A 15,767-nucleotide genomic window follows, 5' to 3' on the forward strand; every position below is an offset into this window, starting at 1 on the left:
GCAGATAATTGTGCCTAAAGTTACTGTAATATAAATTTGGAATTTAGATAGTACGTCCTAGTTTGTTGCTGTTCTACCCCAGCCGTTGTGTACAGTATATGACAACTTAACCCCATTTTTTTAGGACATTTAGGGAATGATACTCATGGATACATTTCAAGATCACCCCTTTTTTATTTTTCTCCAATTACATTTTTAATGCAAAATTTGTTTGAAACCCTTTCATTTCTGTAGGTGATGGACCTCAGTGTAGAGATTATGTCATCTCACTTGGAGTTGTCAAACCGCTCTTGTCCTTCATCAACCCTTCCATCCCCATCACCTTCCTCCGGAACGTCACATGGGTCATTGTCAATCTGTGCAGGAATAAGGACCCTCCACCGCCAATGGAGACTGTGCAGGAGGTAATAAGAATGGAAAGCGATGATTTTAATCCTTTTATAAACCGGGTTCTGTATCCTAATGTTTTCCACAGTTATAGGCACTTCCAGTTTTAGCTTTTTGTATAATAAAAAGTGGTTCAATTTCCCAATATACCTTCTGTATCACCCAGAGGATAAAACTCGATGGTCATGTGATGGACACACAGGTGCCTGACTCGATACAAGACAGAGCTCCTGATACACATACTGTAAGGGGGTGTTCACACAACGTTTTTTTCCATGCATGCTTTTTTTTGTCTTTCTTCCTTTTTTTTTTTTTTTTTTTCTTGTGCCTTTTTTAATTTAATGCAAAAACCAAACGGCCAAAATGTACGCAGCAGGCTATATCTGCCTCCCATTGATTTCAAAGGGGCGGTCAGAGGCGGAAGCCGCTCGAAAGAGCATGCTGCTTTTTTTTCCATGGGCGGCCCAAAGCCGCCTTGGGGGAAAAAAGCCTCTGCCTCTCATTGAAATCAATAGGGAGTGATTTGGGGCGTTTCTTAGCACTGATTCTAACGTGGTTTCCGCCGTCTGAATTACTCCTAAACTGTAATCAGTCCTGTCCCTGTCTCCATCACATGACCATGAACTGATTTTTTTTTTTGTTTTCTGGAAGTAAACGTTCAAGGTTCTTTTTGAGTGACTGCAAGCAGAGATCTTAAAAACAAAAACTGAGAAATTGAAAGAGAATGTATATTAGAAAACGGACTTTCTTATAGAACTAACATTAATTTACTGAAATTAGAATACCCCTTTAATGAAGTAGTTGGACTCCTTGACAGAAGCTGTTGTATATGGATTTGTGTATAGCTTGTGAGTGCCCCTCTCCATAACATTTAAGATTGCCACCTCTGCTTGCAACTTCCATTTTTTTTGTTTTTTTTCCAACCCGATTTCAATCTGTACCTAATGTAGATTTGTTTTATTTCCTCTTGTAGATTTTGCCTGCCCTTTGTGTCCTAATATACCATACAGACATTAATGTAAGTATATTATTATTCACTTTAGCATGACGGTGTGTTTGTCGTAGTCGGTTTATAATCTGTTTTTACTGCTTGTTCCCAGCTGACGCCTTTATTAGGTTATAGATTTTGTTTCATTGCTTGTGCCATTTTGTCAATATAAGTTTTTCCCTTCTTTAGATTCTAGTGGATACGGTATGGGCTCTGTCTTACCTTACGGACGGTGGCAATGAACAAATACAGATGGTGATAGATTCCGGAGTTGTGCCGTATTTGGTACCACTTTTGAGTCATCAGGAAGTAAAAGTTCAGGTGAGAATTTGCACTGGTTATGTGATGTAGCGCTTTTATGTAACTGAAGTCTTGTCTTAATTGCGACTTGTATTGTGGATTTATATTAATGTGTTTTAACCCCTTAACGACCGGCGTATAGTGTGTTTACGTCGGCCGTTCAGGGTAGTTCTTCTGAAGTGTCGGCTTTTCACGTCGGCACTTCAGAAGAACTTTCCCCGCGTCGTGCGGGGTGCTGCTGAAAACCGGGCTGCTGGTAACAGCCTCGGGCTTCAGGGCAACGATCGGAGACCACTAGCAGTGGTCTCCAATCTTATTTAACCCCTCAGATGCGGCACTCAATAGCAAGTGCCGCATCTGAGTGGTTTGCGAGGGAGGGGGCCGCATCGGAGTGGTTTTCGCGGGGATCTCCTGAAGCCCGGGCTGTTAGTAACAGCCTTGGGCTTCAGGGCAACGATCGGAGACCACTAGCAGTGGTCTCTGATCAGTTTTAACCCCTCAGATGCGGCGCTCAATAGCAAGCGCCACATCTGAGTGGTTTGGGAGGGAGGGGGCCGCATCGGGTAATCTGCTTCTGAAGCTGATAGCAACAGCCTTGGCTTCAGAGTGATGATCGAAGACCAATAACAGTGGTCTCCGTTCATGTGATCACTGTGAGAACCAGAGCAAAATATGGGGTTAAAATCTACCAGCTCTGTGAGAGCGGTACAGGCTACACATCCGCCTAGAATTTATGAAGGCAAAGACCGTGATATTACCCACATTATTAACTCATTTACTTTCACACTGTTTTTGTAGGGAGAACCAAAAGGGAGGGTTGCTTATTGGATAATGTTTCACTGTAAAGATGCAGCAATACTGTATTTTCTGGAAAAACCTATTTTTTATTTCCACCTATTAAAAATACTCACTATACCCCTATAGAATATTAGCAGGACATTTATACGTGTCAAAATGACCTGCAGTACCACGGCAAATATAGCGTGGTTCCCTAAAATCCGCTCTAACGGGTCCATATAATAGACTAGACACACATATTCGGTATCGCCGTACACGGGAGAAATAGCAGAATGTGGAAAGGTGTCACTTTTACCAGTATGTCATATGGTGTTTAGAAATGGCTTAAGAAAAGTGACACTTTTGTAAAAAAAAAAAAAAGCAATTTACATTTTTTGGCCCAAGTTTGGACAAATTCTGTAAAAAGTGTGAAGGGTTAAAACGGAAATTGAACCGCTAGACATAGACTTTAGAGTGTCTAGTTTGTAGAACACAATGTGTTTTTACCATTATTTATTGGACTTCAAGTCCATTACCCATACATTAATACCATGGTGTAAAAAACGAAATTAAGACATTTTAGTGCGCAATTAAAAAAAGGGGCACTTGTGTTTTATACTATATTTCTGGTCAAAAAAAATAAACTACACCTCCAAGTCAGGTGTCCTTATGATCAGGATAAATGAAAAAATATATTTCAATACATTTTATATACATATATACCACAAAAAGGAAGCACAACATGTCCCAAGAAAACAGTGCAAAATTCAGATAGATACATAAAACACATACAGAGTTATACTGCGTTACATCTGTGAATAGCAAAACTGCCAAAATTGCTCTGGTCACTAAGGTTTAAAACACCTTTGGTATTAAGGGGTTAAGCTTCATTTAAGCTCCTGTAAGATTCCCATAAAGGGTTATATTAGTGGGTTCTCAGAGCTCTCACTATTCATCGCTGAGCTGTCGTGCTATATACTGTGCATCGCATCCAGCTGACATTGAGAGCCATAAATAGAAGTGAATGAAGCCGCACAGGTCGCGGTATATGGGATGGTGTTACGTCGTCCTATATCGGTATTGACTAATAAAAAATGTGGACCTTACTGGAGATGTGTGCAATTGTCCGAACACTGGTGGAGATATTAGCTGTATATTCGCTACTCTGAGCCAGTCAGCTGTGTTGAGAATACTCCTGTCGATGTTCATTGGCGGAGAACATCTTATTGACCGACTGACCGCTTACAATACGCCTCCAAAATGTCCTTTTCAGCTGGATGCCAGGAACAGCAATCGTCCTCCCAAACTCTGGTCCCGGGAAATTTCAAGTGGCAGCTCTTGAACGACCCTTCAGCATTGTCTCATTTTGTGATGGGTTTTATACATTTTGCTGCCACACCATGCACGCTGCACTTGGTTGTCAGATAACTAGATAACTGTTCCTGGCCGTTTAACTAGTTAAATGCCACGGTCAATAGCGAACCCGGCATTTATAGCGTTTTTTCCATGAAGAACTTTTATGACATATCCACAGGATATAAATGTCAGATGCAGGTCCCACCTCTGGGAGCTCCACCGATCTTACCCGTCTCCGCCGGCTTCCGGCTACTTCTTGGTAACACGCTGAGTTACGCAGTTTCTGTAACTCCCATAGAACTGAATAGTTACGGAAACAGCGTAGCTCGCATGCTACGCTGCTTCTCTAACTGGCATTCACTACTATGGGAGTTACGGAAAGCGTGTAGCTCAGCGAGTACCGCTGTTTTCGTAAATCATCCATGTATTGTACCAGCAAGCTAATGATCGCTGGTTCAAGTACCCTAGGGGAACCTAATGAAATGTGTAAAAAAAGAAGGAAAAAAAAAAAGTTAGATACATTTTCAGGAGTGTAAAAAATACGTTAATCATAAAAATAAAAAAATTTGTATCGCTGCGCCCGTAAAAGTCCAAAACTATTACAATATAGCATTATTTAACTCACACAGTGCACGGCATAAAAACAATACATTTAAAACTCCAGAATCGTTGTCTTTTGGGCACCATAGCGCTAAAAAGAATGCACTAAAAAGTGATCAAATAAATCGTATGTACCAAAAAAATGGTGCTAATAAAAACTACAGCTCGTCACGCAAAAAATAAGCCCTCAAACAATGAAAAATATAATTTATGGCTCTCAGAATGTGGTGAAACTGAACAAGTTTTTTTTTTTGTTTTTTTTTAACCAATATTTTTTTTCTTAGAAAAAATTCATATTTTACTACTTTTACAATTTTCTGTTGTCTAAAACTTGGTTGCGTCTTATAGTCTGAAAAATACGGTAAATAAAATTCAGGACCGCTGCATGCAGTGTAAGGCGAAGTTCACCTCTCGTTTTTACTGTATGTCTGACGTGCACGTTTTGACATGAAAAAAGTGTCAAAACTTGTACCACAACGTGTATATTGGTCTCTATGGTCAGGACGGATGCCCTAATAGTGTCGTTTGTGCATGTTTTGTGAGCTTACGTTCTATCTCTTTTTTTTTTTTTTCTCCAAGTCCTGAAAAGCATAGCCTTTTACGCTTTTCAGTACTCTCCCAAAACGTATACCACACAGAAACATTTTTATTTGTATTGAAGTCAATGGCGACATATGGTCGACGTATGCCGTCTTAAACCCAACGTTTTGCATACGTAAAACGTATTCGTTTTTGTCACCATATATGGGAAATCTTGACTTTACAAAGTTTGATTTAGCTCAAGAACAAAAAAAGTATAGGTTTTTGGAAGTAAGAACGGAGATAAACATATATAAATGTATACGACTTGTACAAAAAACAAAAGGATCTGTTACAAATGCATTCGTTTTGGTAACTTTAAAAAGTCTACGTCGCCGTATACCACAAACGTATGCACAAAACGAGATGTGCACTTAGCCTTAGTGGAAGAAAATCAGTGCCACATAGTGCAGAATATACTAATCATATGATTCTATATTGACTGGTTCAAGGACTTCGAAAAACTGCATTTTGGGGAGTCGCTCTATAAGGCCTTGTTCACACAGTGCAGATTTGATGCCGATTTTCGCATGCATTTTTTTAAGCTAAAACTAGGAACAGAACCAAAACAGAAGAATTATATAAAGGAAGACTTTAGAGTGTCTCCCCTCTTTCATGCAACATAAAGTCTTAAAAATTGCATGCAAAATCTGCATTGTGTAAACAAGGCCTAATATTGCAAACTTGGTATTTGTTGTGAAAAGCCCAGGATATCACTAAGGTTCTCATGCTCGTTATCTTAAAGAGGCTCTGTCACCAGATTATAAGTGTCCTATCTCCTACATTATCTGATTGTCGCTGTAATGTAGGTAACAGCAGTGGTTTTTATTTTTGAAAACGATCATTTTTGAGCAATTTTAGATTTATTCTAATTAGTTTCTTAATGACCAACTGGGCGTGTTTTTACTTTTTATCAAGTGGGCGTTGTACAGAGGAGTGTATGAGGCTGACCAATCAGTGACCAATCAGCGTTATACACTTCTCATTGTTCCAGCCCAGCATGATCCACAGCACAGTGTGATTGTGCAGTGAAAGACAATGGGCTGGAACAATGAGAAGTGTAGAACGCTGATTGGTCAGTGTCATTCACTCCTCTGTACAACGCCCACTTGGTCTAAAGTAAAAACACGCCCAGTTGGTCATTAAGAAACTCATTAGCATAAATCTAAAATTGCTCATAACTTGCTCAAAAATGATCGTTTTTCGAAATAATAACCACTGCTGTTATCTACATTCCAGCGCCGATCAGATTATGTAGGAGATAGGGCACTTATAATCTGGTGACTCTTTAACCGTTTTTCTTGATTATTCATGTTACGTATAAGTTGCTGCTTATGTGTTGATCTATTGACTGCAAGCACAATTCCTTATTTCTGTGTGTTTTTTGTTTTTAGACGGCAGCGTTAAGAGCTGTGGGTAATATAGTAACTGGCACAGATGAACAGACTCAAGTGGTGTTAAACTGTGACGTTCTTGCTCACTTTCAAAATCTACTGACCCATCCTAAAGAGAAAATTAACAAGGTATTACTTTCATTGTTAATGTTTAATATATTGATATACACTAAAGTCCTTGTTACATATATTCATAAAGAATGTACATAAAGTGAAAAACATATTTGAAAGTGAAATGAGCCGTTAAAGAGCTTTTCCCTCCACAAACATATATTATCTACAGGACATAACGGGGGGCTCCGATGCCAGGTTGCCATAAACAGCAGTCCATATTCTATAAACGTTCATCGGCTGACAGCTATTTAAAGTGTATGGCCAGCTTTAGATTCCCTTGAGCTGATTTATTACTGCAATGTAAAGACCAGAAGTCTGAAAGCTGATCACATAGGGTCCTCCTGCTGGGACCTCAGTGGTAACCGGTGATCTGAATATCTGGTAGTAAGTGTTGCATTTCCCTGCAGCACCACCACATGGATAATTAAGCATTACACAGTGCACTTACAGATTTATGTACTTTCTGTGTAATACAGGACAGGACAGGTCCTCCAGAGTGAGAGACTCTCTTTGTAATCACTTTGTACTCTGGCCAACAGATGAGGGTCCCGTACTGGTGACCACCTCTATTTACTCAGAATTTACCAAATCTGGTATATGAAAATGGATTTTCTAAACTGGACAACCCCTTAAATAGTCTGTACTTTCTTTCTTTTAGGAAGCAGTTTGGTTCCTATCCAATATCACAGCTGGGAATCAGCAACAGGTTCAAGCTGTTATTGATGCCGGACTAATCCCCATGATAATACACCAGCTAGCCAAGGTGAGTCTGCTATTGCAATGCAGCTGTGCATTAAAGTGACCGTAACGCCTCAATTCTGCAAATAAGTCGGAGACCTTCTCTAATTAGAACAAGTATTGGGACAATACTTCATTGTGCATATCCATCGTCATTGAATTTGTTCTCTTAGCTGGTATTGCTGCTGTCTTGATGTCTGCGGAATGTTTTTAGCCCCTTCCCAACATCCACTGCATATATACGGCAGCAGCCAGGAGGGAAAGTGTGAAGTTGGTCATAGGGCTTGGCCCTTTCCATAAGATGCACGTTTTGGCTGCACGTTACCGCCGACACTTCATTGCAACGTATGGGATCATAGATTATTACAATACCGCTTGTTAAACCCCTTAGATGCCACGTTCAATAGCAACCACGGCATCAGCCATTAGGAAGAGGGGGCAGCCCACTTAGACAGCCCAACCTCCCCCCCCCCCCCCCCCCATCCGAAGCGATTGTGTGGTGTCGATAGTTGTCATGTTAGTCTGGGGGCCTAATGACTGCCCCCAGGTCTGCCATCTTTGTGCTTCTATAATAGGAGCCGGGAAAAAAACAACATACTGCTATACATTAGTATTGCAGTATATTGTGCAAGTGATCCAACAATTGCTGGTTTACGTACCTTAGGGGGACTAATAAATAAAAAAAAGTAAATAAAAATAAACTTATCACTGCGTCCTTTAATGTCCAAACTATTACAATATAACATTTAACCAACACAATGAACGCTGTAATTAAAAAAAACGCTAGAATCGCAAATTTTTGGTCACCTAGTCTCCCACCAAAAATGGAATAAAAACTCGCATGTACCTCAAAATTGTACCAATAACAACTACAGCTCGTTCTGCAAAAAACAAGCCCTCACACCGCTCCATCGATGAAAAAATAAAGTTATGGGACTCAGAATATGGCGACCCAAAATAAATGTTATTTTTAACAATTAGTTTTTCTCTTGTAAAAGTAGTAAAACACAAAAATAAATTTATCACCGTAATTGTATTGACCTGTAGAATTAAGTTTAAAATGTTTACCGCACGTTGAACGCTGTAAAAACAAAACCCAAAAAACAATAGAGGAGTCCGTTTTTGTTGCAGTTTCACAGTACTTTATATGGTACAGTAAATGGTGCCATAAAAACGACAACTCGTCCTGCAAAAAACAAACCCTCGTATGTAGGGAAGGCGATTATGATAGAGATCACGATTAATTGAACATGTAACGTTGATTACGATTAATGAACAATTTAGGTCACACCCCTCTTGCATGCCACACCCCCTATTTGCATGCTTCGCCATTAAATTAATATTTATTCCCTGTGCCTGCTGTGCTGTATACTACTGTATATAATATACCCCCTGACTCTGCCCCCCATAGTGCTCCCCACACTGTACAATTCCCCGTAGCTGCTCCTACACATCATAGTGCCCCCATAGCTGCCCCCCGCAGTATGATGCCTCCACACAGTATAATGTCCTTTAAAGCTGCCCTCCACACAGTATAATTCCCCGTAGCTGCCCTCCACAGAGTATGTTGCCCCCCCAGACCTGCCCTCCACACATTATAATGGCCCACATAACTGCCCCCACATCCCCAATAGTGCCTGATTAAAAATAGACAGACATACTCACCTAACCCCGTTCCAACAACAAGTGGAGGAGATCCTTCTGGTCTCGGCGGCACGGCACAGACCGGCACGATGACGTCACTGCGTCGCTTCCAAATGGTAGAGCAGGGAGCTTACAGTCCGGAAGATGTAGATTAAACCGAGAAAAAATAATTGATTAATAACGAGATTCGCAAGATGTCGTCGATTAATGGCGCTGAATTTTGGTTTCGTTTTTTTTCGATTGATTCCGGCTAGATTGACGGTAGGTCGGGAGGAAAAAGCGAAAATGAAAATAAAAAAATGGCTGTGGAGTGAAGGGTTTAAGCCCCAGTTAAAAGCAGTGTTTGCACTATTTTGCCTTCATGTCATCCGCCACTTACAATTATCTTATAACCGAAGAGTATGTTCAGCAATTCCATAAAATACTTATTGCCAAAATGTTCAGTAGCTAACAGAATCCTTCTGGAATTGGTGTCAGGAATTGCTTGTGAAATGTGTTGATCCAAATTGGGGCTGGACTTTAGGAAATGACTTGTTTTATTCTGCTGTAGTTATGTTGCTTACTGGGTTGTTGTATATTTCTCTTGGATAAAGCTCTGCAATATTCTTTTATAGAAATGTGAGACTGCTTGGACTTTTCATATAACTTTTTGTCTGTGCTGCAGGGAGACTTCGGAACTCAAAAAGAAGCAGCATGGGCGATCAGCAACCTAACAATAAGTGGCCGGAAGGACCAGGTATGTCTAGGTTTTATCATTTGGATGAGGCCATAGGGCATTTTTTTTATTTTCTGGATATAGCTGAAATAGCAGTACTACACTGCCGACGTCATTGTCCATATATGGCAAAAGTACTTGAGTCCCGGAGCACAGCATCAGCTGATGCACTGCTTGGGGAGCTCCAGTACTGCTGCCGACATCATTGTCCATATATGGACAGTGACCATGACGTGGGCAGAAGTTGTGGAGTCCCCAGGCAGAGCATCAGCTAGTGCTGTGCTCAGGGAATTCAGCAATCGCAAGCTCCTGAATTGATGAAATATGATCAGTGTTGGAGTCCTGAGCAAAGCGCTAGCTGAGGCTCTGCTCAGGACTCAAGCAATAGGCAATGTGACAGCCCCTTGCGGTCATGTTCACGAACAGCATATGAAGCAAGAGCTTAGTCACGTGGTGCCGTGTCGGAGCGTCATCACTTTTAGAAAAGCTCCAGCACTTCCTGAATAATTCATGAGGTTTGTACTGCACCATTTAGTACAGAATTTTTAATTAACGTTTATTAAGTTACTTAGTTTCTCATAAATATATTATTGCAATGCAATTTTTGGTCCCCTTTAATAGAAGCCTGTAAAAATGACAATATACTGCAATACATTAGTATTGCAGTGTATTGTACCAGCCATCTGACGATCGCTGGTTCAAGTCCCCTAGAGACTAATAAAATGTGTAAAATAAAAAATTAAAATAAAGTGTTATTAGTGGGGGGGGGGGGGACCTTTTTAAAGTAATGTAAAAAAGTAAACAGAATTGGTATAGCTGCGTCCGTAAAAGTCCGAACTGCTACAATATACAATTATTTAACCCACACGTTGAAAGCCGTAAAAAATGTAAACCTCCAAAACCGCTGTTTTTTGGTCAACTTGGCTCTCAAAAAAAAATGTAATAAGTGATCAAAAAGTTGTATTTACCAAATAGTTTCAATAAAAACTGCAGCTCGTCCTGCAAAAAATAAGCCCCCACACCGCTCATACCACGGGAAAATAAAGTTATGGCGGTGAAACACAACTTTTTTTTTTTTTTTTTTTGGATTAAAGTAGTAAAATATTTTTAAAAAAAACGAAATTTGGTTTCACCGTAATCTTTTTGAGTCACAGAATAAAGTTAAGTTGTCGTTTTTAGTCCACAGTGAAAGCTGTAAAAACTAAAGCAATGGAGGAATCGCAGTATTTTTAGCCCAGAAACTACAACTCCTCCCGCATAAAAATAATCCCGCACCACGCGATTGACAGAAAAATAAAAAATTTATGGCTCTTGGCAGTGGAAAATGTTTTTTTTTTCTTTTTTTCTTTATATAAATGGTTGTGTCCTTAAGGGGTTAAATAACATTTAATAGATGAGAATCCACTTAATCCAGTAAATTGACTGATGTTTCTCTGGTTTTGAGGTTACATTGGGGATCTGCGTTGTGAAATTCCCTAATATTTATCTGTAGTTGACCAGATATGGACATGTGCGCGTTTAAGCTAAAATGACGCTTTTATATTGCTCATATCTCCAGTAGATTACATTGCGTAATAAACGAGGCCCCTAGAAGGGCTGTGATACTGTTTGGCCTTTGGATGGGCTGTGTTCTGTGTAAATGTCACTTTGTACTTGTTCTGTACAGGTGGAGTACCTGGTGCAGCAGAATGTCATCCCACCGTTTTGCAACTTACTGGCCGTGAAAGACTCGCAAGTTGTCCAGGTGGTCTTGGACGGCTTGAAAAATATTCTTATAATGGCAGGAGAAGAAGCGAGCACAATTGCTGAGATCATTGAAGAGTGCGGAGGTAAGAAACTCATTTGTGAATATTGTAGTAAATCTGAACATCCTGAGCACCGGGACATGTAGGTGATGCAGAGGTTGCCCTTACACCAGGGCCCAGTGCCAGATGGGTATTAATTGTTTGAATACCCACATAGGTGAACGCTAGTACTATAAATGGCTGGTACAGGTTTTGAGGCCCCAGAGCTTCAAGTTACACCTCTGCATGGAGAAAGTCTGCAACCCAAGTATTGACTAAAATAGACATGTCAGGAAAGCTGATCGGTTCTCTTTAGCACATCAATGAAACAGCATAGTCACCGTAAAAACAAATTCCAAAAAACAGTAGTGGAATTGCATTTTTTTCACCCCCCCCCCCCTCCAATTTAATAAAAAAAATAACGTTATTTAATACATTTTATGTACCCCAAATTGCTGCCATTAAAAAAAACAAATGAAGCCCTCATACAGCTAATTCAATAGAAAAATAGGTTATGGCTTTCGGAAAAAAATTGGTGGAGATCCTCCTTAACGTTGGCCTTTTGCATAGTCTAGTCACACCCACAAAGGCAGATTCTGAAGATCTCTCTATATGTAACATACGTATATACGTGTGCTACTTACTAATCAGCTTTTTATGTTCTTTATTGCGTGGCTAGCCATGTTGCTCATTAGGGGATACAGATGAATCATTTTACGTTTTCACAATGTTTTTTATAATCTCATACTTGCTTACTAATGGCTTTGTTGTCTTCCAGGCCTGGAGAAAATAGAAGCGCTGCAGCAGCATGAGAATGAAGAAATTTACAAATTAGCATTTGAAATTATAGATCAGTATTTCTCTGGTGATGATGTAAGTCTCTTTCATGATCTTGTATTTTAACCTCTTCCTAAAGAATTTTCCCCCACCTAAACATAAAATTGACACTGTGGGATCTCAACTATGATGTAGTTTAGACCATCTTGTTCAAGTGCCCCCACAGCCTTTCTCTGAACACAGCTGATGCAATGGTCACTTTAAGGCTGGGTCATAGCACTTTTGGATGTTGCTGCTGTACAATACCCATTTTGGATTATTTAAAGCTGCTACAGTATGGTGAAGGATCCTAAGCGCTTGTCTTCATCAGTTCTTTTATGTCACTTGGTGATGACGACCTGTGCAGACTGATTGAAATCTGTCATCCGTTTTCCGGTGTAAACCTAGCCTTTGTTGCAATTAATCAACCAATTTTTTTCTTTATCATCTTTATGGAGGTTTCCCCCCAGTATTGTTATTTATATAGAACCATCATCTTCTGTACATTGAAGAACGTTTACAGAAAATTATAACACACACAAGCAATCCACCATTCAATTTATAGTATGAGATTGCTAGTAAACACGCTGAAAACGTAATACATCAAGAGGGAGCTCTGCCCATACAAGCCTACAACCTATAAGGCCGGGTTCCCAGGGGTCGGATACGGTGCGTAAAAAATGTGCAGCGTATCAAACCTGGAACCCCCGCAGCACCTTCCCTACCAAAAACCGCACACGTTGTGGTGCGGGTTTTCATACAGCGTTTTCGTTGCGGAAGGCAGCGCTCGGGAAAAAAAAAAAAAGTTCATACTTACTCCCTCCCAGTCTTCTGCACGTAGTCCGGCCTCCTAAGATGATGATGCAGGCCATGTGACGCTGCAGCCTGTGATTGGCTGCAGCAGCCACCTGGGATGCAACGTCATCCCAGGAGGCCGGCCTGCAACAAGGAGAGTGCTGGGTAAGTGATTTTATATTTTTTGTCCCCCGAGTTGTGACTTTTTGGGCAGAATCACAGCGATTCCGATGCAAAAATCGCAACATTTGGCTTTGTTACGTTTTTTTGCATCCCCACTGAATTCAATGGGGAAAACTCACAATAGAAAATCAATGAAAACGCAGCATAAATTGACATGCGGCAGATTTAAATTCCGCACCTCAGGTCAATTTATTAACTTTTACGCTGCAGGTTTTTTTTCCCGCTGCGTGGGCATGAGATTTTCTAAATCTCATCCACTTTGCTGCTCCTGTAAATGCTGCAGAATCTCCGCACAGGATTCGTTTCCGGAACATTCCGCAGCGTTTACGCTATGTGGGAGCTTGGCCTAAGGAGCAGATACCGGAAATAGTGGAAGGGAATAAGGAGCAGATATGAGAATTAGTGGAAGGGAATAAATTGTGTTCATTTGTTAGGAGGCATGAAAAAAAACCCGGTCTGTATGCCCTATTAGTGCATATAGAGGTCATAGAGTGGGCTCCTTGCTCGGAAAGGGCCCCAACCCCATGAGCCGGAGGGGAGAACTGATCTATAAAAGCAGATCCGGTATGCAGGGAAATGTATAGCCAGACGCGGCTCCCCCAGTGATAATCCATAAAAATCTGTTTGAAGAGGTCCTGCCAGCTCTCCCGACATGTCTGTATTGGTAAATTATTGTATTCCCCATCAAATAACGATTCTGGGACATCTTTTCTTAGAACTCTCCGTTGTCGTTTTTGTTATTCCTCCTAGGAATTTATGAATAAATTGAAAATGGGAATGGCAACACCCAGTTGTCAGAGGCGTGTCCCTACAGTCTGACATTATCCAATCAGTATTCAGTCTCCGATTGTACCGCCCTGTTGTCAATATCTTCATAAATTTGTAGGAGGATTAACAGAGGAATGGCACAACACAGTTCTATGACAAAAATGCTTCAAAGTCTTTATTTCATAGGGAATAGCGGTAATTAATCAAATAGACCTATCCGGAGTGCTGACAGATCGTCTTAAAGAATGGGTTTCCATCATGAGAAAAGCCCTTTAACAATGTAATTGGTAAGTGCTCTACCGAACAGTAAACTTTCCTCCTCCATCTGCTTTTCGTATGTCTCCATAATAAGACTATCAACCCTTTTTATAGGTTTTAATTGAATTTATTTTGTTTTCTGAGCAGATTGATGAAGATCAAAGCCTCATTCCTGAAGCCACCCAGGGAGGTACCTACAACTTTGAGCCGTCATCTAACCTTCAGGCAAAAGAATTTAACTTCTAAGTGTGTTGCAGTGCAGCTTTTCTCTATCCCTCAACTTCTAGCGCCACCGGACATCCACCAATGGAAGACAAACCCCTAAAGCTTCAACACACAAACGCCTCTTCATTTTGATGCTTCTAAAGCGAACCATGTATCTTTCTCTTGCAGTTGCCAAATGTCACTCACACGGACTGTAATTGCATATGCATGAGCTCGGTTTTCTTTGAAATTCTAACAGACCCAGCTGTATTTTTTACCTTCTCCATTTGGCACTGTGTGCTGACTGCCACAACATTCAGCCTTTTTTTATTTTTGTTGTTAAGATCATTTCATAGTGATGGCATATCCGCTTCCTGTGGAAAAAAAAAGTAGCTTTTCTTGAATCTGGTGCACTGTACATCAAAACTTTGCTATATTGCATACATTGTGGAAGACTCTGCGAGAGTTAGTCTACTCCGAGCCTTCATCTTCCTTCATAGACATTTTTCATATTTTGAGGAACTATAAATTTAATGGATACAAAACATGCAAGCCAAAAGATTTCATTCATAAACCTGAATAAAAGTTAACTTGGGTGAATTGTTGGTAAAAAAAAAAAAAATTCTATTGGAGAAAACTAGAAATATGTCTCTTGCTTGGTATTTCCCAAGTCAAGATTGGAAAAATGGAACTGACCGAAAAGCGAATCGCTTTGTGTTTTACTTAACATCAAGCCCTGTCCGACCACTTCGACCTGTTTCCTGCTGAATTCAAGTAACCAAATGCTGTGCATGGAGTTCCCCCCCCCCCCCCCCCCCGAGCTATAGAACATGTCAAACTTGATAAAAAGCTGAAAGCAAGCGTCCCTAAAATTAAAATTGCGGTAACAGATCTAAATTGTGGGTTGGGAAAAGAAACCTTGCTTTCAACTTTAGTAGACATGGTATGTTATGTATAGGTGGTTGGGGTTTTTTTTTTTTATTGGGCTTTTCACGTTTACTGTAAATTCTCAAATCTATTTCTACGTTGTATCCAGTGCTTTTCAGAATGCGGTTGAAAAACTGAATATCTAGAAAGGAGTTGGCTGTTATTTTCTTGAATTTGGAGTTCTAGTTCAACAGCTGTTCAAATTAAATTTTTTGAATTCTCCTTAAAAAAAAATAAAAAATATTTGGATGACCTATTCAGGGACATGGGTTCTATAGGAAATGGTGTAGACAAGGAAATGTCACACTCTATCGCCCCCTCCCCCCCTTCATTTAGTAGAGGATACAATTTTGCAATGGATGAGGCTTCCTTTTCTACATCCGATAAGATGGTCATGTGCAGGTAAATCAAGAGATTAAGGCCTCGTGCACGCAGCCATA

The 15,767-nt window shown here is 40.3% G+C and overlaps 1 protein-coding gene across 1 annotated transcript in view; it reads left to right on the top strand.

The window, feature by feature from the left end:
- Positions 1-14,853, top strand: part of KPNA3 (karyopherin subunit alpha 3) — a 51,442-nt gene extending 36,589 nt beyond the window's left edge. The window contains exons 9-17 of the mRNA XM_075851783.1: positions 235-404; positions 1,361-1,405; positions 1,565-1,696; positions 6,382-6,510; positions 7,154-7,258; positions 9,542-9,613; positions 11,259-11,421; positions 12,155-12,249; positions 14,344-14,853. Coding sequence (XP_075707898.1) covers positions 235-404; positions 1,361-1,405; positions 1,565-1,696; positions 6,382-6,510; positions 7,154-7,258; positions 9,542-9,613; positions 11,259-11,421; positions 12,155-12,249; positions 14,344-14,442 — 1,010 coding nt within the window. The 3' untranslated portion in view covers positions 14,443-14,853. The remainder of the gene's footprint in view (positions 1-234; positions 405-1,360; positions 1,406-1,564; positions 1,697-6,381; positions 6,511-7,153; positions 7,259-9,541; positions 9,614-11,258; positions 11,422-12,154; positions 12,250-14,343) is intronic.
- The last annotated feature ends 914 nt before the right edge of the window (positions 14,854-15,767 follow it).

This window comes from Rhinoderma darwinii, chromosome 2 (assembly GCF_050947455.1).
Source record: "Rhinoderma darwinii isolate aRhiDar2 chromosome 2, aRhiDar2.hap1, whole genome shotgun sequence".
In the NCBI taxonomy this organism is placed as follows: Eukaryota; Metazoa; Chordata; class Amphibia; order Anura; family Rhinodermatidae; genus Rhinoderma; species Rhinoderma darwinii.